This window comes from Pongo pygmaeus, chromosome 4 (assembly GCF_028885625.2).
Source record: "Pongo pygmaeus isolate AG05252 chromosome 4, NHGRI_mPonPyg2-v2.0_pri, whole genome shotgun sequence".
Lineage (NCBI taxonomy): Eukaryota > Metazoa > Chordata > Mammalia > Primates > Hominidae > Pongo > Pongo pygmaeus.
The window spans coordinates 98665234-98689231 of record NC_072377.2 but is presented as its reverse complement, the minus strand read 5'-3'; the positions used below and the strand labels follow the sequence as shown (position 1 = coordinate 98689231).

Genomic DNA, 23998 nt, shown 5'->3' with positions numbered 1-23998 from the left:
AGACATTCATCAGTAAACATTACGCAGCAAGGGTAAAAGATGGAATGGAGTAAAGAAGGCTGTTAAAATCAGCCTAAGATGATTATTTGAATTGCAAAGAGAAATGTTCAGACATAGCTAGAGCTGCTAAACATAACTCTTGAAGTTTTTCCAGAACAGAGGGATTGGGGGAATGAGACCAGTGAAGGAGAAAATTAGAAAATTATAAGACGGAATGGGAGATGAAGTTTCAGAAGCTAGTAAATGATAGCTGAAATGTATGATATTATTAGGTCTTAAATCTATTTATGAGGGTGAAAATTTAAAAACACACTTTCTGACTTTGGCTCTGTGATTTTAAGATTTAAATGAAGATATTAAACCCGGACAAAGAATAATCAACAGTAACTGCAAGGTTATATCATGAAGGATAAAAAAGAAAGATCAGAAATCAGTAGCCCAGGGAAGATAGTCGTGATAAGTTGGATAAGTCTGAGTGAAATAATTTGAGTGGAAAAAAGTCAGAATGCTACCAAATATCCCAAAACTTGGCAGAATGCAACACTCTGCACATCAGCTACTATAAAAAAGGAATTACCATAATTGATCATCTGCTTTTCTAAAGGCATTCCTGTTCAGTGAGTAAGAGCTGGAGGTGTAAAGACTGAAGGGCTAATTTTTAAAGTAACTTGTATCACAGACTTTACTAACATGTGTTTGGCTTGTTAGATAGCTGGGTATCCTATTTTCTGGCACAGTGTAGAGAACAGAGGGAGTTTCCCCCCATGAGCAACTGAAGTGCCAGCTGTTGCCCTAAATATTGTACCTGTTCAGGATGGAGATAGCTTTAAAGCCAGATTTCAAGCTTAGGGAAAATTTTACATTTTGTACATCAGTAAACATTGGTGTAAGATTTGTGTGTCTAGATATAGCATTTATATACACAAAGGAGAACTGATCAAAAATTGATTTCAAAAATAGGAGTGGTAACATTCATTTCTTTACAAGTTTAAAAGGAAACTGCTTTTAATAAGCTCTAATAAATCTTTACCTCACTTCTAATGCCTTAGAAAATATATAGAAATTGTCAATTTCTATAAAATATACTTAAATAAAAGATCACAGTGAATCTAACAATTTTGTTAAACAATACTTTAAAAACTTGAAAGACAGGAAGGAATATCAGAACATCATGTAATGATTAGACTATCATGAAAAAGATACCTTTTTCATTGGAGGCATAAGAAGAAGAAAAGCTAAAACACACTGAGATCCAACATTAAAACACTTTTTTTTTTCTTCCTTAGAAAATAATTAAAGCATGGACTGTTAGTTACCTAGCATTAATGAGATAGTCATGGGTCTTTCCAGAAAAAGTTGGATTCTGGGAAAACGGGGCACTAGAGAAAGGCAAGCTTCAGTGAGTTTAACAGCGTTAACTCATTCTTAAATGTTTCTTTAATGTAGTACTTGAGCATTTTTTAGAGTGATTGTTACTTCATTCCAGCAGCTTCCTCACGGGCTACATAATATCAATTCCTCTTAATTGGTCATTTAAAATAATAACTATGTAACTATGTGCTGATCTGTAGTCTGCAAGAATGACTGTGCTTGCAGCCTGATTTTGAATGAGCTGAACTTCTGTGAATTATAAAGCTGTTATATTAAAACATCAACTGTGTTTGATACCATGGTAGGCATTACAAACTACAAAGGTAACAGACTAATTTCTAATGAAAGGGACCTCAGAGAATCAACATTCTTCAGGCATCTATAAGCATTTGTCACTTTGATTCTACATCCAAACTTTTACTAACATCAAATTCACAACATTGCAGGGATTTCTTATCAGTTATTCATGTGTGGTTATGTGATGCTCAAGTTGGACATACTCTGGGCTTTACATTTTGGAGTTGTCAGTGTTCTCAAAGCAAAGCCAGAGCCTTTCATCTCTGACTTTGATAAAAATGACACAAATTATCAGTACAACTTGTAAGCTGAAAAAAAAACATTTAAATAAATAAATAACTTCCCAAGCCTTCTGGCTGGCAGGTTCTATTGATATAATATCTCCATCAAGGAAAGTAGTGTGCATTATGCTGTGATTAGTTGATAGCTCCATCTTTGAGGTTGTTTGGGTCCATTTTGTTGTGGAGATTCTTCACTGTGTGCTTTTGTGGCTTGTATGTAGCACATCTTCAAATGAGTCCTATCTAGTTGTCACACTTGCTTCTTTAATAGATAGAGTCAAGCTATGTTTTTCAAAAAAGCATTGATGTACTAAGATTGTAGACTTTAGGTTTCAGATAGCAACTTCAAAAACCCAGCATACATTTTCACAATATAAAGAATTGGAACTTTCTGATGTATATTTGTTCATCCTAGTAAATCCAAAGAAACAATGTTTTTTCAACACCATCAATAAATAAAGTTTCAGTATATGTATTCAAGTCACAGCTTGCCAATAAATCAACCAATTTCTCACTTTTTTCTACTCCTTCCCATATACCTCATTCTGTTACCAGAACAGAGATAGATAGTTCTTTTGACACACTTTGCCTACTCAATATAGAGGCATTTGGTAGATAGTGCACTTTGATTTTTTTCCTCTACACATAAGAAACACACACACACACACAACAAAACACAAGAGATCAAGTCTTGTCAGTTTGGTATCTGGTTGAAACTAGTCAAAAAGAAAGCAATTTTCATTCTAATTAAGAAAGGGGAGAGATGCCACTGTACATGAGGCTCTTTTGAGCATATTAATGCTCCCTGTATCATTGTGGCATGATCACAGGAAATAGCAAAATAAGTTGGAAAGATTCAGTGGGTCTAAGGTAGTTATCAGTTCCCTGCTACCGTGTATTTTAGAAAATTGTCCAAACAAAGCAAAGCCTCTCTTCAGAAGAGCAACACATCATACTTTAAAACCACCTTGAAAAGGTTATCGTTATGCTAGGAATTAATTAAGTTCACTTTGCCTATCTCCTCTCCCTTGTTGAATGGAGGTGGTACAAAAAGCTTTAGTGGAACCAACCAGAAATAAAGACCTTTGAACAGGTGGTGGTGCCATCTGGCTATTTAAATCAAGGCAAAACCACCCCCTTCCCAGAAGACTAGGTTCTGAAGACTCTGATGATGTGGTGGAGCCTGACTTAATTTGAGTGAGTGTAAATGGGCATAAGGGGTTCACCTCCAGTACTTTGGGCATGTTTTTAAGAAATGTTAAACATTAATAGGAGAATCTAGTTCAAATGCTTATAAGGACAATTTTTTCTCTGCTACTGACTTATTCTAAGTCGTAATTCATGCCATCACATAGGAAATACACCTAGCTTTTTTTCTGTATACACTTGTATATACACATATAATTTCTTCTTTTCTAAGTTAATTATAGAATATTCTATTATCTATGTGAGAATCAGACAACTTTTCTCAAAGAGGAGTGCTTTTAGCATTTGGGGCAGGAAAATTCTTCATTGAGTATGACTGTCACACATATTTCAGACTGATTCACTTTGGCTTCACCCGCCAAATGCCAGTATTTCCCTTCTCCCATCCTAGTCATTGTGACAACTAAAAACATCCCTGCATATTTCCAAATGTGCCCTAGGGAGGAAAGTGGCAGCTCAGCACCGAAATGTTTGAAAGTTGATCCTCCTTCTTTTTATATTCCCTTTCTTGTGCCAAAAAGGATTTAAGGAGGCAATTGGTGGGGTTAATTCACAAACAGTGCTTTCATTGGCTTCTGACTATCCTACTCTTCAATCAAGTTTGTAATTCAGAAATTTTACCGCTTTGCCAACTCTGATGATGGCTTTTTCAAAATGAAAAGCAATATATTTTAGGTCTCACTTTACCCAGCTCTCTTCTTTGAGGCCAATCTTATTGGTAGAGGTAAGATAATTTCCTTTTAAGTATTCATTACTATAACCAGTTTTTATATATTGATAAATACCTTGAATTTTCCCCCCAATCATTGCCTAGTTCCTCAAAAGGCATATCCTGTGTATTTGTTATCTTTCTAATTTGAGGTCTCTCTCACATCAAGAAACATTCTCATACCAAATGTTCTCTGTTAGGACCCAAAAAAGTCATTCCAGATTAACTCTTCTAAGCATATACGCACTTTTGGCACATTTCTTCATTCTGTTTTTTCTGAAATAGATATTGTCGAATGATGAAATATACAGGAAAACATTAGGGGGTGAAGGTTGGGTAAAAAATGGGTTAATACTGTGAAGGTCTGAGTGTAAATGTGTGTTAAGTTTAAGAAAAAAATGAATTGAAATTAGGAGGGAAAAGGATTTTCTAAAAGGACTGTGAAATAATTAATTGTTTTGTAGGAGATGGCCTTTCCATGTAGGCAGAAAATTTTTTCTTCACTTCTTTCTGAAGAGACAGTCAAATAGAGAATCTCATCTCTTAATTAGAAAGAAAAATACTCATCAAACACATCTCATCACTGGAGAGCTAATGATCCACAGCTGTTAGTCTGAAAGGGCAGGCTTTTTTCCTGAACAGTAGGAAGTGTTAATCATTTTGGATGAGATTTCTTTTTAAAATATACTGTAGTTTGCAAAAGAATAGGATATTCAATATTCCAACTTAAATGATTTTTTTTGAAGTGGGCTCCCCCAGGGATACTGTCATGTGTCGCACTGAATGATCATTGAATGCAGACATCTTCCACTGCACTTCAATGAGAGCATCAATTGATGGGATGATGTGAATGGCCCAGTCCTGCCTGAGACTCATAAAACCCCAGGCTCAAAGAAATCAAAATCATGCATGTCTTGCACCTCCTAAGAAATGGTGTTGCTATAAAAATCTTAAAATTTGGAATTGCTCACTCTACTTTGTATAGTATGCCTGTTTAATATGACTGAAAAGCCTTGCCCCACCTTCACTTAACTTCTCAGCAGAACAGATTTTTTTTTTGTTTGTTTAATCTTCATTTGAAAAAGTAGAGCTTTTTTTCTGTAAAAATGTAATTGGCTCATTCAGTTTCCAATCTTTGCCTTTACAGCCACGTTGCTAACCTCTTCTAAACATTTTGGACAGAAGAAAACCCCACTTAATAGAAATCTTATGAATAGCCAAGTTTTGATTATTCAGAGTCGTGTAAGATAGTGGGAAAAAGGAAGAATAAAATTGGCTCCACAAACCTCATTTCTGCCATTAGTTTTTGGCCTCTTTGCCATACCAAACCTTTACCAGAACACCTAAGAAGTGGCATTCCATTTCTTTGTATTGATGCAAGAGTAGCTATCCTAGAGGAAAGGGGAAGAGAAGAAAAAGATATGGAAAATCTACAAATTGGATAATCAGTACCTAAATAATTGATACCTTTAAAACATCAACATTCAATCTAAGACCGTTTACTGTAGTCAGTGGAGCTTCGTGGGAACAGCATACTGGATTAGGGAGGAGAAGACTTGGCTCTGCCACTCAGACTTGCTTCAGACATGTCTCAAACTCCTAGGCCTCAGTTTCCTCCTTTGTAAAAGGAAGGTAATAGTCCCTGCCCTCCCAGTCTGCCTCTCAGGACTTTTTCCTTAAAGTTCAGTCTATGCAATATGATATAAGATGCGTGTTAGGAGAAATTATGTTATATATATTTTTTGAGACAGGGTCTTGCTCTGTTGCCCAAGCTGGAGTGCAGTGGTGCAATCATGGCTCACTACAGCCTCAACCTCCTGGGCTCAAGAGTTCCTCCTGCCTCAACCTTCTGAGTAACTGGGATCATAGGCATATGCCACCAGGCCTGGCTACATTCTTTTTATTTTTAGTAGAGACGAGGTCTCGCTAGGTTACCTAGGCTGGTCTCGAACTCCTGGCCTCAAGCAATCCTCCTGCATCAGCCTCCCAAAGTGTTGGGATTACAGTCATGAGCCACCGTGCCCGGCCTATTTACCTTGTGGTAAATTAAAACTTTTCAAAAAAAAACCTCATTCTGAATATTTATGGTTAAAATTTAGAAGGTTTTTAAAGCCTGACCCAAATAGATACTTCAAAATTGCATATTGTGATGTTGCCACTAATATCATAGGCAAGATAATACTGATTTAGATAAAAGATTTTTGAATTTAAAAATGAACAAAGACTATGAACAAGAATTAGAATTCATGAAACTGCTAGTTCCGAACCAGTTTTTTTTCATATATAGGGGCATAATAAGATTGTTATAAAATTGTTAACATTTTAATACTGAATTGTTTTAACTTGAGTTCACAAAATCTTTAATGTTTCGGCCATTTACTAGTAATAATGATTTTTTGTAAAGATCTAGATTTTTTTTTGTTTCAATTATTAGTAAAACTTTTAACTGGAGCCCTTCTGTTTAACTCTTAGGATTTCCCACCAAAAATTCCTCCATTCCTCACCAAATACAGTTCACCCTAAAGAACACCACCCGTCTTCTACAACTGCTCAAAGAGCAATGATCATATTGACTTATTAAGTTCATGAAGTCTGTGTAATTTTCTTAAAAATAATTTATAATTTGAAAAGCATAGGCCTGGCGTGGTGGTTCACGCCTGTAATCCCAGCACTTTGGGAGGCCAAAGTGGGCAGATCACGAGGTCAGGAGATCAAGACCATCCTGATTAACACGGTGAAACCCCATCTCTACTAAAAATACAAAAAATTAGCCAGGCGTGGTGGGGGGTGCCTGTAGTCCCAGCTACTCGGGAGGCTGAGGCAAGAGAATGGCATGAACCCGGGAGGCAGAGCTTGCAGTGAGCCGAGATCGCGCCACTGCACTCCAACCTGGGCAACAGCAAGACTCCATCTCAAAAACAAAAAAAAGAAAGAAAAGAAAAGCATTACATTAATAATATAGTACTTTGTGATGAAGCATCTTCAATATATCACTTGCTTTTCCATAGCCAACTTGTGAAATAGGCTGGTGTAACCATCTCCATTTTATAGGTAAGAGACTAAAGGAAAAGAGAATAATTGACTTGCACAGGGTCCTATGATGATCAAATAGCAGAAATTGAACTGAAATCACTTCTTTGGGCTTCTAGTCGAAACTGTATTTTACCCTACCACATTGTCTCCTTGGAGAGACAATAATATGTATTAGTGAGCTTTTGCTGTATAACAAACCACTCCACAATTAGTAGCTTAAAGCAACTATCATTTATTTAGTGATGATTTTGTTAGCAGTTTGGACTAGGCCTAGCTCTGGGCTCACTCTTGCATCTTTGGTTGGCTTCTGGTCTGTTAGGTGGCTTTGCTTTGGTTGCTGTCTGGCCTTCAACTGGGGTGATGGAGGCAACTATGCCCCATGTTTTTTTAAGCCTCTGTTTTCATCATATTTGCTACTCTATCCTTGACCAAAATAAGTTATGTGCCTAACCTCAGTCATTGTGGGAGGCTATTATAAAAGTCATGGATACAGGGAGACATGGAAAAATTGGGGTCATCATTGTACTCAGTCACCACAAATTAAATATGAAAAACTGAAAGTGGCACTCATTTCATCATCTCTTTCTATTTAGTTGGCATGGCTTCTTTAGCATAGCTCTTATACTGGAAACAATCATTAGCTATGGATTCTAAGGTAGTATACGAAAAGTGATAAGCTGCTAGAAGGGCCAAAAAAAATTACATGTAGTGTAAGCCAATCAATTCCTGCTTGTCATAACACCTAATGCTTGTTGAGCACCTTATAGATGTCAAGCATCAGCTTAATTGCTTCTCAAATCTGCCAAGTAAATAGTATCATTTTCACTTTTCAGATGACAAAACTAAGGGAAATCTAGTAACTTGCCCAAGGTCCCAAAGCTAGTGACTAGAGAGCTTGGATGCCTCTAGGCCTGATTCAAACACCCTTCTCTTTCTACTGTACCACACTGCAGCAGCTCCTTGAGGGATCCCACAGTCATGGCTAAAGGCCCAAGGCCAGTTGACAGAGAGCCTCTGACATGCAGGATAATGAGTAAAACTCTCAATGTTCTTTTTCTAATGAAGGGGGTTGTGTGTACTTATTACCATTTGACTAATGCCCCCTGAAGATTTTCTGGTATTGAATTCTAATTGTAAGTTACAACAGCCATATAATGATTAAAAAAGAAAGCCACCAAATTCTTGGAATAGTTCTAGTCTCTAATGAACATGGGTAACTAATGTAGGGGTAGATGTTTTGTTTGGAATTGGGCATGTATTCCATGAGAGTAAAATGTAGACAGCCTGTTTCCTTATTAAAAGGAGAGATGGGGGAGACGTGAAGAGATTATGTGACAGAGAGAGAGGAAAAAATACAGAAAGGGTGCTATAGTGAAGGAGGTGAAGGAATTTAACACTCTGTAGACATTTGTGAGTGTCCTTATCACCACACTGTAACATCAAAAAATTCTAAAATCTGCAGGTCCTCGTTCCATGCCCCACGGAGGCAAAAAGCAATTCCAGAAATGCAGATCTGGACAAATGCTAGACATTTTATGGTTTATTTTTGTATTCTGTGAATACATTAGAGATTTTTAAAATTGCTTCTTGATTTCTTTTTCCATCCCATTTTAATGCATTATTGTATCTCTCGTTTCCCCCCATACTTCTGAAAATGTATAATCAGGACCAAGGACAGATCCTTCATTGTCTTGGCCCTCCTTGGGTTTCTTCCAGCTGCCTTATTTCTCTTACTACCTTAGTGGGACACTAAAGGCCAGGCCTTTTGTGTTATCTCAGTTTTTATAGGAAAGAGGAGAAGATTGATCTCTTTCCAAAGAGAGAGGAGAGAAGAGGCTTTAGTGTGGAGTGAATGAGCTAAAAAGCTCCTTCCTTCCTTCGAGGGCTCTCTTTATTAGAGGAGCCTCACCAGCTAACAGGAATTAGAATCATCACTAATATTACATTGAATAAATGATTGGCTGTTCTACTTTCAAACGTCTAATATTTCATAACGTATATGTTCAATAAATACATTTTTATTGTTAATCTGTGTTCATGTTCTTTAACCTTTTGAAATCTTCATTTAGGTGCTGAAAAAGAAAAATAAATGCTTTTGTATTTACAACTTATTCAAAGCTCTCATGTTTTAAAAAATATATATGTTTTCAACAGTAGGAGCTCCTCACTCAATTACCCAAATATTAGATTCTTAAAACCACAATAGAAAAGGAGATGGTTTTTCTGTTGCCAGAATTCCTAAAATGAATGTAATTTCTTCCTGTGTCTCTCTCTCCTGTGTCTTTCTCCAATCCACGTTCTGGTGCCCATGTTATTAGGACATATAAAAATACCTTAGGCATTTGTAAGAAGTGTGTGTCAGTTCTGAGTGCTATATTTTAAGAAAGTTATTGATGTATTGATTTGGATATGGTAAGAGGAAGGTGACTACAATGGGGAACTGCCTAGAAACCATAGTCTGTAACTGATGCTTGAAGCAAGTGGTGATGTCAAATCTAGAGAAGAAGAATGCATGAAAGATGTCTTGATTGCTTGCAGGATTGTCATCTAGGAAATTTTTTCTGTGGATGACAGGCCTGCAGCTAACACAAATCCATGGACATTACAAGGAAATTCATTCTGAATAAAATGAGGACCCTAACACCAATGAATGGACATTACAAGGGAAAATATATTTGCTTAATAGGTTAAAAAAACTACAATTGGTCATATTTAGCAATGGGATAATCTGAGTCCCATCCATGATGCCAGAACACACTAAGTCAAATGAATGCCCTCAGAAAAGGAACATAAAGGAAGGTCCAAGAGAAAAGACCATAATATCCAAAATAGTTCATGACTGCATAGCCAAATGGAAAGAAAATCTTGTCTAGAAGAAGTACTAAGGTAGACTTTTTTGTCAGAGGGAGAAATTTGTTAGTAGTATCCCAGGTTGTAACTCTGAATGCATTTTCCTGAAGTCACTTGGTTTTATGTAGTAGATCTATAGAACTTTTGCTAATACAAATAATTAAATAGAATTCTGTAGAATGATTGGGGAACCCAGTGTCCATTTATCCATTAATTCAGTAAATATTTACTTATTGAGCACTTGCTATGCCCCAAGTACTGTTCCAGGCTCTGGGGATAAAACAGTGACTGAAAACAAAAAGTCTACCTTTAAAGGAGCTTATATTCTAGTGACTGCCTAAATGTTACAAATAAATATATAAAGAATATGAACTTTAGCCAAAAATGATTTTCCCTTTTACATGTATTGATGTCTGTCACATTTACCTTAATTCACTTCCTAAAAAAAATTATCTTTATAAAATATATTTTAATAATCATAACCATCAATTATTTGCATCATCTTTGTATAATTGTATAAATTTCAAAAATTAAATGAAAATATTTTTCTTTTTCTGGAAATCTTCCTACTTTTCTCATAAAATAAAAGATATGGCTCATGTTTCATGTATTACAGTATTTGGAACTTTTCTTATGCAGGAACTTGAATCTATAGTTACTATGTAATTCTGTCCAAAATCATTTCTTGGCTTACTTAACTATTATTTATGCTTTTTGGTGCCCACTTGGTTATGAATATAAAAGAATTCGGTAAAATATACAGTTTTCAAAATTTAATGTCACATTGAAAAAACAGATGGTTCAGTAATGTCATGAAGTCATTTTAAATATTAGAGAAATATTAAAGATGATTAGATTTATAGACCTCTGTCAAGATATGAGAACACTAAGGCAGAGGGACTTTCTAAAGGTCAGAACCTTGGTCTCCTGGCCCTGAGGCCAGGAGTCTCTCTACCATTTCACACTGTTTAATTTTCTCTGCCATTTAAATAGGCTGTAGGCTTCACTGAGATTTATTAAGAAGACTGCAAATGGCCCATGCTGCTGTGCCTGAGACGGGTGTCCTTAGGGCACAGCCCCTAACTCTCCTGACCTATCAAATGCAAGATGTTTGTGTTATTCCAACCAGCTGGCTGAAACCCCCAGTTATGCTATGGTTCAGCTAAATCTTAGGAGGCAGAGGGCTTTCTAGCTTCCAGTATTATAATCTGTATTACTTGAGGACCTTAATCAATAATTAGTTGACTTTCTGTGTTTTGTAATGTATTAATAACATTTACGCAATAATGGTTCGGGTTTTGGTTTTTGCGAAATTACTGCACACCAGGCAGTGTGTTTAATTCTCACAGCCCTGAGGTGGATAATCCTATCATCCCCATTTTACCGGGGAAGAAACAAAAGAGGGGATATATACGTTGCTTGAAAGTTACATGGCTAGTTAGCATTAGAGTCAGGAGTGGAATCTAGTTCTTAAATGCCTCCTGACTTAACATTACCTCAATTTGACAGCAAAAGCCACAGACCCAGAGAATTTAAATGATCTGTCCAGGATTACAAGGCTGGTGTGGGGTGGGGGTGAGTCATACTTTATATCCAACTTTGTGTTGTTTTATAATGTAAGTGTTCTTAGAATGACTCCATCTACCACCCTGAGTTCTTAATCTAACATTTGTCTTACAATTTAAAAAGTTTATATACTTGGAGAAGTAGGTAGTGTTAAAAAAGAATAATACAAATAGGCATTTTAAAATTTGTTTTGACAAAATTTCCTTGTAATAGCTGTTTGATTTCTATGGTAATGCTGAATGTTAAGCCAACCGTTTTGTACACTTGTCGGCAGCAGTGCTTTTTTTCATATTGTGACGTCTTTGGGGCTCTCTTGTGTAGACCTGGTATTTTCATCTGCCTATTAAGCTTGTTACGTTGTATTATCCAAGAGAGATTTTTTAAAAGTCCCTGATATTAAATAGTGATTCATTTTTTATCATTAAGGCAGACAAACCAGGGTATTTCTGACAGTGTAGTGGAGTTCATTATGCTGCTTTTTAAAAATTTTGTTCAACTTAACAATAATTTCACTGGAGGAGAAAAACTCAAATTTCGTCTTTGACAACGTAATGATATCAACTTTTCCTTCATAGAAATTAAACAGATTGAAAATCTTACCAGTGACTTCTCACGGGTCAGTTATATTTTTAGAAAAATGTCTAAAAGTTTCCAAGGCTTTGTTTTCAAGATAAATCTTCCTGTTCTGAAGCATTTAGTTTTGTGTTTTTGAAGTAGAGTATAAATAAGAGTCCATTTAATGAAATTCAGTGTTGACTCATCCCTTCTTCTCTCTTCTCTCTCCTCCAGCTCTTTCTCTTTGTTGTCTGGAACTTTGAGCTCTACATGATACCACTGGTTTTGTTGTTACTATTGACATGGAACTACTTCTTGATAATATCAGGGAAAGATAACAGGCAACGTGATACAGTAAGTCTCTACTCTCTTACTTGTATGTGTTTTTGTTCTTATTCAGAGTCCCCCTGACAAGATCAACATAGAATTTGGCTTTACAAACCAGAAATTCTGTCTATAAATACTCAAGTTTAGAGGAAAGTTTTATCATATCAAAACTAACAACTCTTTGGTCCCAACACAATAGAAAGTATTCACTTATTTCTAACATTACTCCTCCTGGTAGAAACTAAAACAGGGAGCAACATCAAAGAATGAGCTATGATTTTCAATCATAAATGGGTGCTACTTCAAATAATTGCTTTATTCTCCTTATTTGTTATATCTTAGTGAATCCTGATTTAAGATACAATGTCACAAAATTATTAATGATCAAACTAAGTGAATGTATTTTACTTAAGACAGATAGATTCTTTGTGCTCTGTCATTGGAAGAAATGAAGGATTGATGGTTGTTGACCTGGAAATGTATATAAAGTACCTTAGTTCAATGAAGGTTCGCTGGACAACAGTAAATATCCTTCTGTGTGTCAGGGGTGTATTGAGATATCAGCTTAAGGATGAAGAGCTTTCATTTAACCTAGGGAAAGTGATACTAAATCTACCTGTCCTCTTTGGCATTTTTGAAAGCAGATTGTATGAGACAACCTTCTCTTTCTGGAAGAGTTTTAGACTAAGAAGCAGAAGCTGCCCACACTATAATCACATATGTTCTGCCAAGCTTTGTTCCCCTTGGATTGTCTATCACTATACCCCTAGCAAGCAAACTTCAAAAAGCTTTCCCACATGTAAATAAATGAGGGGAGTGTCTTCTCCAAATACGACATTTGCAATTTGATAACTCAATAGACAGCTGTTGAGAAGAATTTAAAGGTTGGCAAACATGAGAATCTACTTGTCCTCAGCAGATTACTATGTTTTTTTTTGCCATTAAAGATCTCTATTTGATTTATGATCTGTAGATTATAATAGATCACAAATGGATTTTTTGCCAGCTACTGTGCCCATAATGATGCAGAATTATTTGATCGTCAGCTTAAAAGTAGTATATAATAGTAAATAGTAACCATCATAATGGTTGCATACATACCTTCAATGTAAAAGAACTTCCCTTTTATTAAAACACAAGCAAAATACACTTCAAATAGCAATGTAAGCAAAATATAAAATTCTTCAAAATAATTTCCTTTAGTATGTGACAAAGTTGCCAACAATGCACCATGTTTACTTCTCTATTACATTTCTGTCTCTCTTACTAGATTATAAATGTGAGGGAAGGAACTCTGTTCATCTTTGTATTTGCCACTGTCTGTAGTACCTGCTTTGCAAATTAGACGTGTTCAAAACCTTCTTTGTAATGTATATCAAACCAAACATGAGATTGCTAATAGAGATTTTAATGGTTAGGCAGCATCCACAGACAAGACGTTATTAGTATTATTGGCAAGGATTTTATGGATATATATTTAAATTGCACACTAAGAGACAAGCCCTAAATGCTATAAGCATTGGTGTCATGGGGACTAATAGGTACTTTCATCAATTAATTCAGGATGTTTCCTTTAAGAAAATAGGACTCTTTCAGACAATTGCTTTTTTGTCCCATTTACTTCATGGAGATTTTAGAGAGAGAAGAATATTTACTTTTCATTCAGTTGCCTTGAGACGAATTTGCAAATAAGATTATTTGCAAATAGGAAAAACTGGTAATTTAGCTTTTACCTTCTTAATTCTATGAGGGGGCTTATCTTCAATATTTAGTCGCTGGTTTTGGTATTCTTAGTGAAAAATTCTGAAACTGTAGACGTTGCTTGTTATCTTCTCCAGAATATACCTGGCTTGGTTGGAAACATCCACTTTTGGAAGAAAAATAATATATAATGTATCCTTTTGTACTTAAAATTCTCCAAGACATTTTATAGCCTATTGAAAAATTGCATATCATATAATTTTTGCAAAATATAGCTTCAAAGTAGTATTTACCAAATCTTTTCCTTTTAGTACATCTCCTCTAACACGCTCCTCTTTTAGCCATGGACATTTTTCTTCCCCAGCACAACCCACTGTGAAACATTCTATAGTCTAACTCTCATGGAATGCCAACTACACTCCATAACTCCCAGTAATTGCCTTTTATTTGCCCAAAACACATAGATCCACATATTCTGTTCTTTCTAGGCACCAGAGCAGCAATCACAACGTTTCATTCAGCTTCTTATTCACTGGCTCAGTTAAGACCTTACGTAACTCTTAAATCCAATTTGTCTAATTATGTGTTTGCTGGCATATCCAGCTGTGCATTTGAACCGGTTGCTCCTTTTGAAAAGAAACCTGGATTATACTTTGCTGGTTACAGAATACATACATATATATATATATATATAAAATATATATATTATATATTTTTATATATATGTGGATGTATGTGGATACACACACACACACACACATATATACGAATTTAGGGAAAGTGTTTGTAGGGGTTGCCATGCTGCGACGCATTGACTTTCCTGCATAGCGCATAGCACTGGAAGGATGGTATTTTCCCGTAAGTCCATATTGATATCCCAAAGACACCACAGAATCTTTCAGCATGTGTGAAAACTTTACAGTATCTCCGAGGTGCATTAATCACACCATTGGCTGTTTCCAAACCAGGAAACTTTCTGTTTTAGGAAAGAGAGACAGAGAAAGAGAAAGAATTTTTTGCCACCAAAAATCAAAACAAAACAAAACAAAAATCTGTACATTCAGCTGACAAAATGTAATTAGGGTGAAAACTATAAAAGAAAAATCAAAATGACCTTCAGGTCAGCAAAGAAAGAAAAGGAAACAAAATTTCCGTGACATAAGAAGTTGAAGAAGAAAAGAAAAGAAACACTGTGAAAGATGAAAAATGCATAGATGGGTAAAATTCTGTCTTCAATGTATTGGCTAATAGTTGAGATTAATACCAAACAGGAAAGTGTTTCTTTGTGTGTTTGTTGTTTAAGGAGAGTCTTTCCTTTCTTGGAGACCTTTAAGATTACAGGCACTGAACCCCCATACCTTTTTCCCCACCATGGTGCCTATTCTAGTTTAATGAGCAAAATCAGATGTAATCCTTGCTGAATAAGTTTTGCAGCATTTAATGAGCTGAACCTGTTAAGGACAGAATAAGTAAAGAGCCATTCCTGAGGTTAAAACTGTAGCCTCAGAGGGTGCCCATGTGAAAGAGGCGTGGTTAAAAATGGTATTTCACCTCTGCTGTTTCCTAGTTGGACTTGTTAAAAATAAGCAATCTTAGGTCTTGGTATTCTTAGTGAAAAATTCTGAAACTGTAGACTTTGCTTGTTATCTTCTCCAGAATATACCTGGGTTGGTTGGAAACATCCACTTTTGGAAGAAAAATAATATATAATGTATCCTAGGTAGTCTAGGTAGACTGGGACCATGACATTAAAATTTCTAGCATGAGAATTGTTAGGCTTTTCCAGAGAAAACCATTTAAGACATGCTTCATTCAGAAATGTCCCTGGCATGAAAGGGATATAAAGATAGGAATGTCATCCTTCTGTTGGTTTGAGCTGTCACTTCAAAACCTGGGAAAAATTCTCACCGGCATTGCCTATTAGGCTTGTACCAACTATCCAAATTACAGTTACTGTAGAGAGACATTTTGAAAGTGGAAGAGTAGATGCCAGGAAATGGTTTTTACTTTGATTTAAAAACTACTGAACCATCATTACACCCTGGGCTCTGTGTGAAGTACTTTATATTCACCATGTCATTTAGTCCTCCTCCGAGAGAGAAGCTGATTGTGTTAGCCCAGTCAATGGGTTGGATCCTCCTAAGTCGAGTGACCTGCCGCCATCCCCACACCCCCCACCCCAGGTACCGTCATCAGTTGTAAGCAAAGGAACATGCTCATGTAGACAAGCATGGCTGCAAGAGCTCTTCCTTGAGAAAAGAGAATCAAGTCTCAGAGAATGAAGGAAATAGGTTAGCCAAGCAAACCAGGGGTCTATTGCACACCCTGTATCGTTTCTACTGCACATACAGGGAAACAGGGCCAGAAAGATTAAATAACTTACCCAAAAACACACAGAAAGTGTCAGAGCCAGTATTAGAACACAGAGCAGTCTGTCTGAAGTTTATACTCCGAACCACCAGTCAATCACATTTCCTCTTGGGGATATATCCCACCTCTCCCTGGGCACTGTTACAGCAAGTTTCTCCCACGAATTACAGAAAAGCCAGTAGCACTAACTCTACCTTCAAGCTGACACATTAATAGAAAGTATTAATTTTCCCACACCACTCACCCCATGTCTTCCATGTCTCTCATTCAGGGAAACAGAAAGGATATTTATCAAGCAATTTCTATGTATCAGGCATCCTGCTAAGCCTTTTAGAAACATCACCTCCTTTTATTCTTTACAACAATTATATCAAGTAAATACTTCTAAATAGTTTTATCCCCATTTTACAAATAAGAAAATTCAGTATCAAGGAGGATAAGTAAGCAACTCCCCAGAGCAAGTGTGATGTGAACCCAATTGTACCCTGTTGTAAAGTCCCAGGCTGTATCTATGCTACAGGCATGGGCATTCCTTTCCCAAAGGACTGCTTTCTTAGTGTCCAGGGCCTTGCATAGAATCCTGGGTGTCTCCAAATTCCTTCCTATAAGGTAACCAGTAACTTGCATGAATTGGTGCTGGTCATCTGTTCTATCCCAGGTGCCCCTGTTAATTTCAGAAGCATTCGTGACCAGGAGGGCTACCTTCCATTCACCAAGGTGAGCATGGGAGGAGTCCATCAAAGCTGACTTCTTCATATTCGTGAATAATTTTTTTGTGAATAAATTCAAAAATTTCTTTGACACAAAAAAATTCTTCAGTGTTTTTTAATTACACTTTAAAAGAACATTCATTTTTACTGTCATGATATTCCTCCCACACAACAATCTGAGTTATCTAATCAATGGTGGCATTAAAAGACTGAAGAGTGGGGCAGATCAATGAAATCATGCTCTGACTCATGGTATGACTGTGACACAAATTGAGACAGAGTCTGCCTTGCTAAAATACTTTAGGAAATACTGAAATGTTTAGTTAGCTTCTTCTCATGACAAAGCATTTGTTTCTTCATTTCCCTTTTAGAATAGTACTGAATATTGTCTCATATTAGGTCTGTTCCAGTGAGACCCAGAGCACTTATCTCTACAAATAAAGCTCCTAAGAGCAGCACTCTTTGCTGTAAGTGCTGTTGATTGAACAGTTTGGGATGGTCCACCAAAGAAACATCTGATTGACTTGAGCTCCTATAAATCAAGCACATTTATTATTTTGTCAGCCAGTGTTCTCCATTCCAAAGAAGTCTGTGGTAGAATATGTGGAATACTGAATAAGTCAAGTATTCCTAACAGGATCTAAAGAGGCTGGCCAAAGCCAAGCTGACAGAGGAGAGGACGTCGTATGCAAAGCACTCTGAACGTACAGTTAGACTCTCTCTACTTCAGTAAGAGATTTATCATTCACTGAAAGCAGCATAGACCACAAGTTTCCTGTGTTTGCATCTCAGTACCAAAAAAGACCACATATTCAGTGCTCTTAGCAGAAGCAACACTGAGTCATACAGCCTGTAAACACATCTAAAAATGGATGATCACTCTTTTCTTCTTCGTGCTTATTTCAACAGCAATTTTCTCAGTTTTTTTCAAAAGGTCATCAGCTTGAAAAAATCTGAGGAGGACCATGAAAAGAACCAGACCTTTAGTTTTCCAACACGATCACTAGGATAAATAAGTAGAATCAACAGCCAATCAGATGTTGGTAGAAAGCTTATCCCCTGTGACCCCTCTCAAAGCTGTTCACCAACTGTTTAGCCTTGTTAGATAATCACTTGCTGTACATAGTGCATCCCAACATGTTAATAACCATCGTCATCAGGCTTTGGATTTGCACCAACAAGATTTCCACGTTTTCTTCACTCATCCCAAGTCCCCCCACCACTGTCCCCTCCCTCTCAGTAGATGACCAGGCCTTCTACTTTGTAAATTTCCCTCAAATTCCAGCCGTGAGCCCTATGAATTTGTACCCAAGTTAGGGTTGCCAGATTAAGCAAATAAAAACACAGATGCCCAATTCAATGGAAATTTCAGATAACAACAGGACATACTTACACTTATATATTTTTATAATATTCTTAATTTATCTGAAATTCCAGTTTAAGTGGATGTTCTATATTCATCTGGCAACTCTATCCCAGTTGTACCTTTTATTTTAACCTCCAGACCTGTAGGAAGGTGACAGTTCTGAAATAAAGGTATTCCCCAACATCTTTAAGCATAGAAGACCCGTAAGGAGCAGGCCCCACCTAAACCATAGTTTCAGCTTCATCCCTTCAATATTCCAACAGGATTGTTTACGTGTGTTGTTGTTGTTGTTGTTGTTGTTTTGCTTTTGTTTGTTTTGGAGTATGCAATGTTTATTGAGCAAAAGGTGGGAGTAGTGGGCTAAGGGTGAGGAAACAGAAATGAACCAGACCATGGCCATACTCTTTTGTTATCACTTTCTTCTGGACAACAATTGCTCGCCACTTGAGAGAGCAGGAAACCAAGCCACTTGCAAAAGCTAGCACAGCACAGCTGGATGGGAAGCACAGCTGGCTCACCGGCCTGTGTTCCCTGCTTAACCTCCTATTCACCCAGTCCACAGGCTCAGGGAAGGCAACCCCTTTGTCTTCATGACACAACTGGAAAAGAGGAAAAAGGAGTGATGCTTCTGCCTTTGGACAGATGGAGAAACTCAGGCCCAGAATAAGGCAGTAATATCCACAAAGCCAGTACTCACAGAGCGTGTGTGGGAATGGCACAGCATGGGATGGATGTGGTGGCCCGGAGAAGGGCAGTGCAGGCAGGGTCTGGAACTTGGCAGAGGCCTGGAAGTCACGTGAGCACTGAGGACAGATGTGCAGCATGGTGGAAGAGCTTGAAATCCTTGCCCAAGGTGCTGCACATGAGGAGTTTGAGGTCTGAGTGTGATGCATGGTGTCTATGCAGCTGCAGAGGGCTGGCAAACATACAGGTGCACTGTGGGCGGCTGTAGCCCCTGCAAGGCTGTACTCTTATGGGGTGCATCATCCTGGGATGGTCTTTGGGGCTCTTCCACTGGCACAGGAGACTTGTAGGCAAGCCGGTTGGCGTCGATGAGGAAGTGGCTGTCCAGCCATGAGGGCTATGACCCACCTGAGAAAGGTGCTGGAAGAGGGGCCTTTCACCCTGGGAAAAGAAGACCTTCAAAGGTAGTGGGTCTGGAGAGGAGGACCAGGGTGGGGTAGCCCCAGTGGTCGCAGGAGTATCTGGAGCAGAGTATACTTGTAGTTTCCCAAATATTCTATTTACTCTTTCTATGCCTTCTACTGTTTTCTTTAAAATATACTTACAAATGTAAATGTATATTTCTTATCACACATATTTTGTTTTTATAAAAATTGAGTCACCTTTAACACATTTTAGCTCACCTACTTTTTTTATTCTGCAACATATCTGGAAATATCCTTCATATTCCTGGAAAACAGCCTACCACGAGTTTTAATTTCTATACAATTTTCACTATATGAGTGTGTGTGTGTGTGTATTTTAGAAATAGGGTCTCCCTCTGTCACCCAGGCTGGAGTGCAGTGGTGCCATCATAGCTCACTGCAGCCTCGAACTCCTAGACTCAATCAGTTTTCTCACCTCAGCCTCCTGCCTAGCTGGGACAACAGGTGCGAGCCACTGCACCAGTCTTCTTAATTAAACACTGTTTTTAGAAACGTTTCCTTCAATTTTTTTTTTTTTTTTTAACAGAGTCTCACTCTGTCACCCAGGCTGGAGTGCAGTGGTGTGATCTCGGTTCACTGCAACCCCCACCTCCCGGGTTCAAGTGATTCTCCTGCCTCAGCCTTCCTAGTAGCTGGGATTACAGGCACCTGCCACTGCGCCTGGCTAATTTTTTTTTTTTTTTTTTTTTTTTTTTTTGTAGTAGAGACGGGATTTCACCATGTTGGCCAGGCTGGTCTGGAACTCCTCACCCCAAGTGATCCACCTGCCTCGGCCTCCCAAAGTGCTGGGATTACAGGCGTGAGGCACCATGCCTGGCCCGCTTGAAATATTTTGCCTTCTCAATACTATAAAGAAAATCCTAAAGAAATCTTTGGGTCCCTTTCTGGTAATATGCTTTGGAAAGTCCTTGAAGAATTTCTCCGTGAGAGTATATGCATTTTGAAGGTTTTTGGTAGTTAATATTAATTTGCCACCCATTAAGCCTTTAACATTTTATACAGCTGTGCCTGGGTAACCACTAATTATCATTATTATTTCTTCTGGAGAGCCATCCCTGACACTCACCCCCTACTACCAGTCTGACCCTACCAACTCATACTCTAAGAGGTTAAGTGAGCCCACGCCTCTGAGTTCCCATGTCTGTCATAAATTTGTTTCATATAGTTGCTGCTTAGGCTCCATTTTAAGGCCTGACATGAGTTATTTGAAACATGGCAGTACCCGTCCCCTTTGGCTAGTTAAAGCTTACCCTCTCTGTGTGGTTGTTTATGCTGTAGCCCACTTGCTTCTCATCCTATTAACCCAACACACCCCACAGCTGCTGACCATGATGAAACCTAATGGTTAGCGCTGGAGCCAAGTCAGCATTTCCCCTCGTGCTCTCTTTAAACCAGCCACGGGATAACATCCATGGACTGTAATAAAGGCATAGTCTGATGGGTCCTCTTTTTCTCTTGGGTGCCCCACCCACTGGTTGAGCTCCCTGTGGCCTCCAGCCTTCCCTCGGCCTCCCATTGGCATCCCTAACCTCTCTGGGACCAGTAAGTACTAAATTTCTTGTTTTACGCACTTTGGGTTCACCTCCTCAATGTGTCTCGTCTGACTGACACACCTGAGTCTTACCTTCCTCTCATCAGAGCACTCTTAGAAAGATAGCCATCTTGGCCCATGGTCACTCTCAAGAGACAGACCTCACAACCAAATTACAAATAAATCATAACAATAAAAATCACAACACTCTCAGTATATTATCATAACTGGCTCACTGTGGGTCCTCCTCAGATTGTTCTAATTGAATCTTCCATTTGTGTGTCTAATCTCAACACAGCAAAATGGCTTGGACCATTTTGCTCTGAGTTACTCGAAAAATGTTTGAATGAAAATATTTTAGTCTGATCTTTCCTTCCAAATAAAAAATTATCTAATTTTTATGCAAAATTACTTTCATTCAACAAATATTATTGAACATTTATAGGCACTCACAGTACAAACTGTGGTTCAAAGATGATGAAGACACACGCCTTGCCCAGGACAGTTTGTGCTCTAGTGAGAGAAACAAACAACTGAATAGAATACATGAATATAATAGGTGCAGTGATAGAGGTCTGTATATAGCATGCAGAATGTTTAGTCAAAAGACATTTAGGTAGTCCCGGATATATGTGTGTGAGTGCTGCATATATAATGAAACAGGGGTTAAATGTCTACTGTGGCCACTGTTTGTTCTTCACGCCTCAGTCTGTTGCTTTCACTTAGTAACTCCATGTTTGGTTTTAATATTTTTTGAGTTTATTGGCTATCCTTTTACTCAATTCTCAAACTGCAGTCAAACCTAAAATTGAAAAGATAAAATGGTAGAATGGTGGAAGATGAGTATTACCAGTACGTGACATGACAGTCAAATAGAGAAAGATGTAAAGGAAACACTTCTATTTTTAAAAGTCAATTTACTAAAGATTCTCCTCACTGGAATGCACACTTCTTGCTTTAGATCTATTAGGACTCAGAAGAGTGACTTCCAGTTTAAAGTTAGTGGTAGTTGCCCTAGAGGTTGTTTCCAGTTACTCTCATATTTTAGCCTCCACCGTCTTCCTGAATTCTTCCCACCTTGCTCAGTTCTCCAGAGATGCATGTAAGAATATAACGAGGCAAAGAGGTACTCTTAGTTCTTATAGAGGATTTCTTCCCCAACTCCTTTTCTACCAAATGAATTGTTTTTGGCAACTGTGAAGGAAATCTGAAATTCTTGCTCCCATAAATGGTTGATTTTCACTTATTTGAGCTGCAGTTGAACCCTGGAGCCCCAGAGAATCACTGAAAAACCAGCTTCCTAAACCCCTCAAATCCTCCCATGGATCCAAAGAATTCACCATCTTGATAGTTCTCCAAAGTGTCCACCCATATGTCTGCCAAAGGGTCTTATCATTTCTGTTCTTCCAAATATCTGCCCCCAGGACTTTGTCATTTCCGTAATTGAGATGTAAGACTGGGGAGGAAAAAAGGATACCCACAATTTTGGTTTGAGGGTAGATGTGTTATCCTACCAATTTCCTGATTGTTCTTTCTAAATGACTTTACACTCTCCTCTGGGCAGAGAGCCAAACTATTCTAAACATGGGGAGGGAGGGAGGGAGAAAAAGGGGCCAACAGAAGCACCTTCTGGCTGACTTATGACCTTAGAACTAGTTTGCATTTCTAGTCTTGATCATTGTTCTCTGTGTGGTGGTGCGGGGGGAAGGGTGGTGGTGGCAGAGAGTTTCATATATTTGTGGAGAATTATTGTCCTTGGTTCAGAAAGGTGACAAGAAATTATAAGACCCGAATTAACAAACTAAAAGTGGAAACCAGATGATATGTCTTTATCTGCTTGTGGAAAGTGTTTATAAATCAGAAGTATTAGGAGTCCAATAACGCTGAGAGTTTTGTGTTCGTTTTTTAAAGCATTGTATGAGATACCTTTGTCAAGAGCATACAACTTTAAGGCGTTTCTACCCTTGTGTACATAGAACTGAAACAGTATGTTTCAGTGACCAAACTAAAATATACCTTCAAGGACATTTTTTGTCATTTGTTACTTACTGAATTTACTTCATTATACAAAAAAAGGAAACTAGTATACGCTATCAGTTCTTTAAAAACTAACTGAATGTTCTGGTAGCCTTGCTTAAACAAGAGAAAGTCAGTTTACCTAAATAAAGTTTTCAAATGGGTTATACTCCCATAGGCAACAGCAAAAACACCTTTAAGATAAGCGTTACCACTATATCTTTCCAGTGGCTTGAGGTTAAAAGCCCAAGCTTTGAAATTCAGAAGATGTGGGATTAAATTCCAAACCTTCTACTTGTTAGCCATACAAGTGTATTCATTCTGCTATGCCTCAATTTCCTCACCAATAAAATGGGGACAATAGGTACCTTGTTGGAGTCTTCTAAGAATTTAAGAGACAATTAACACAACATGTTAAGCATAGAGTAAGTGCCTGGCTAACACGGTGAAATCCTGTCTCTCTTAAAATACAAAAAAAATTAGCCGGGCGTGATGGTGGGCACCTGTAGTCCCGGATACTCGGGAGGCTGAAGCAGGAGAATGGCGTTAACCCAGGAGGCGGAGCTTGCAGTGAGCCGAGATTGCGCCCCTGCACTCCAGCCTTGGCGACAGAGGGAGGCTCCGTCTCAAAAAAAAAAAAAAAAAAGTAAATGCGTAATAGATGACACCTGGGAACTTTGCCATGTGTAAAACAGCAAGCAAATGGGGGCTTAGACATTATATGTCAGTATATCTCTTGAAGAGTTCCCTTGTAAGTCCTGTGGAAGAGAATGGTTTTTCATGGCCATGAGTCATTTTTCTTGGTTTTAAGCCTGTAGGCAAAGATAATAGCATTGCCACAGTAAGATTTCCTGTATCCATAGTCCCCTTGCAATGTATACGGAAGTCCCACAAAAACAAAAACTATATTTTTATCAATAAAAGCATATGAAGAAATTTG

General features: G+C 37.9%; 1 protein-coding gene across 14 annotated transcripts in view; it reads left to right on the top strand.

Annotated features, from left to right (window-relative positions):
• Positions 1-23998, top strand: part of MCTP1 (multiple C2 and transmembrane domain containing 1) — a 609877-nt gene that overhangs the window by 503010 nt on the left and 82869 nt on the right. For 10 of the 14 annotated variants that reach the window (XM_054489419.2, XM_054489418.2, XM_054489417.2 and 7 more), the window contains one exon: positions 12103-12222. The exons of the other annotated variants lie outside the window; for them this stretch is intronic. In XM_054489419.2, coding sequence (XP_054345394.1) covers positions 12103-12222 — 120 coding nt within the window. The remainder of the gene's footprint in view (positions 1-12102; positions 12223-23998) is intronic. 14 annotated transcript variants of the gene reach the window in all.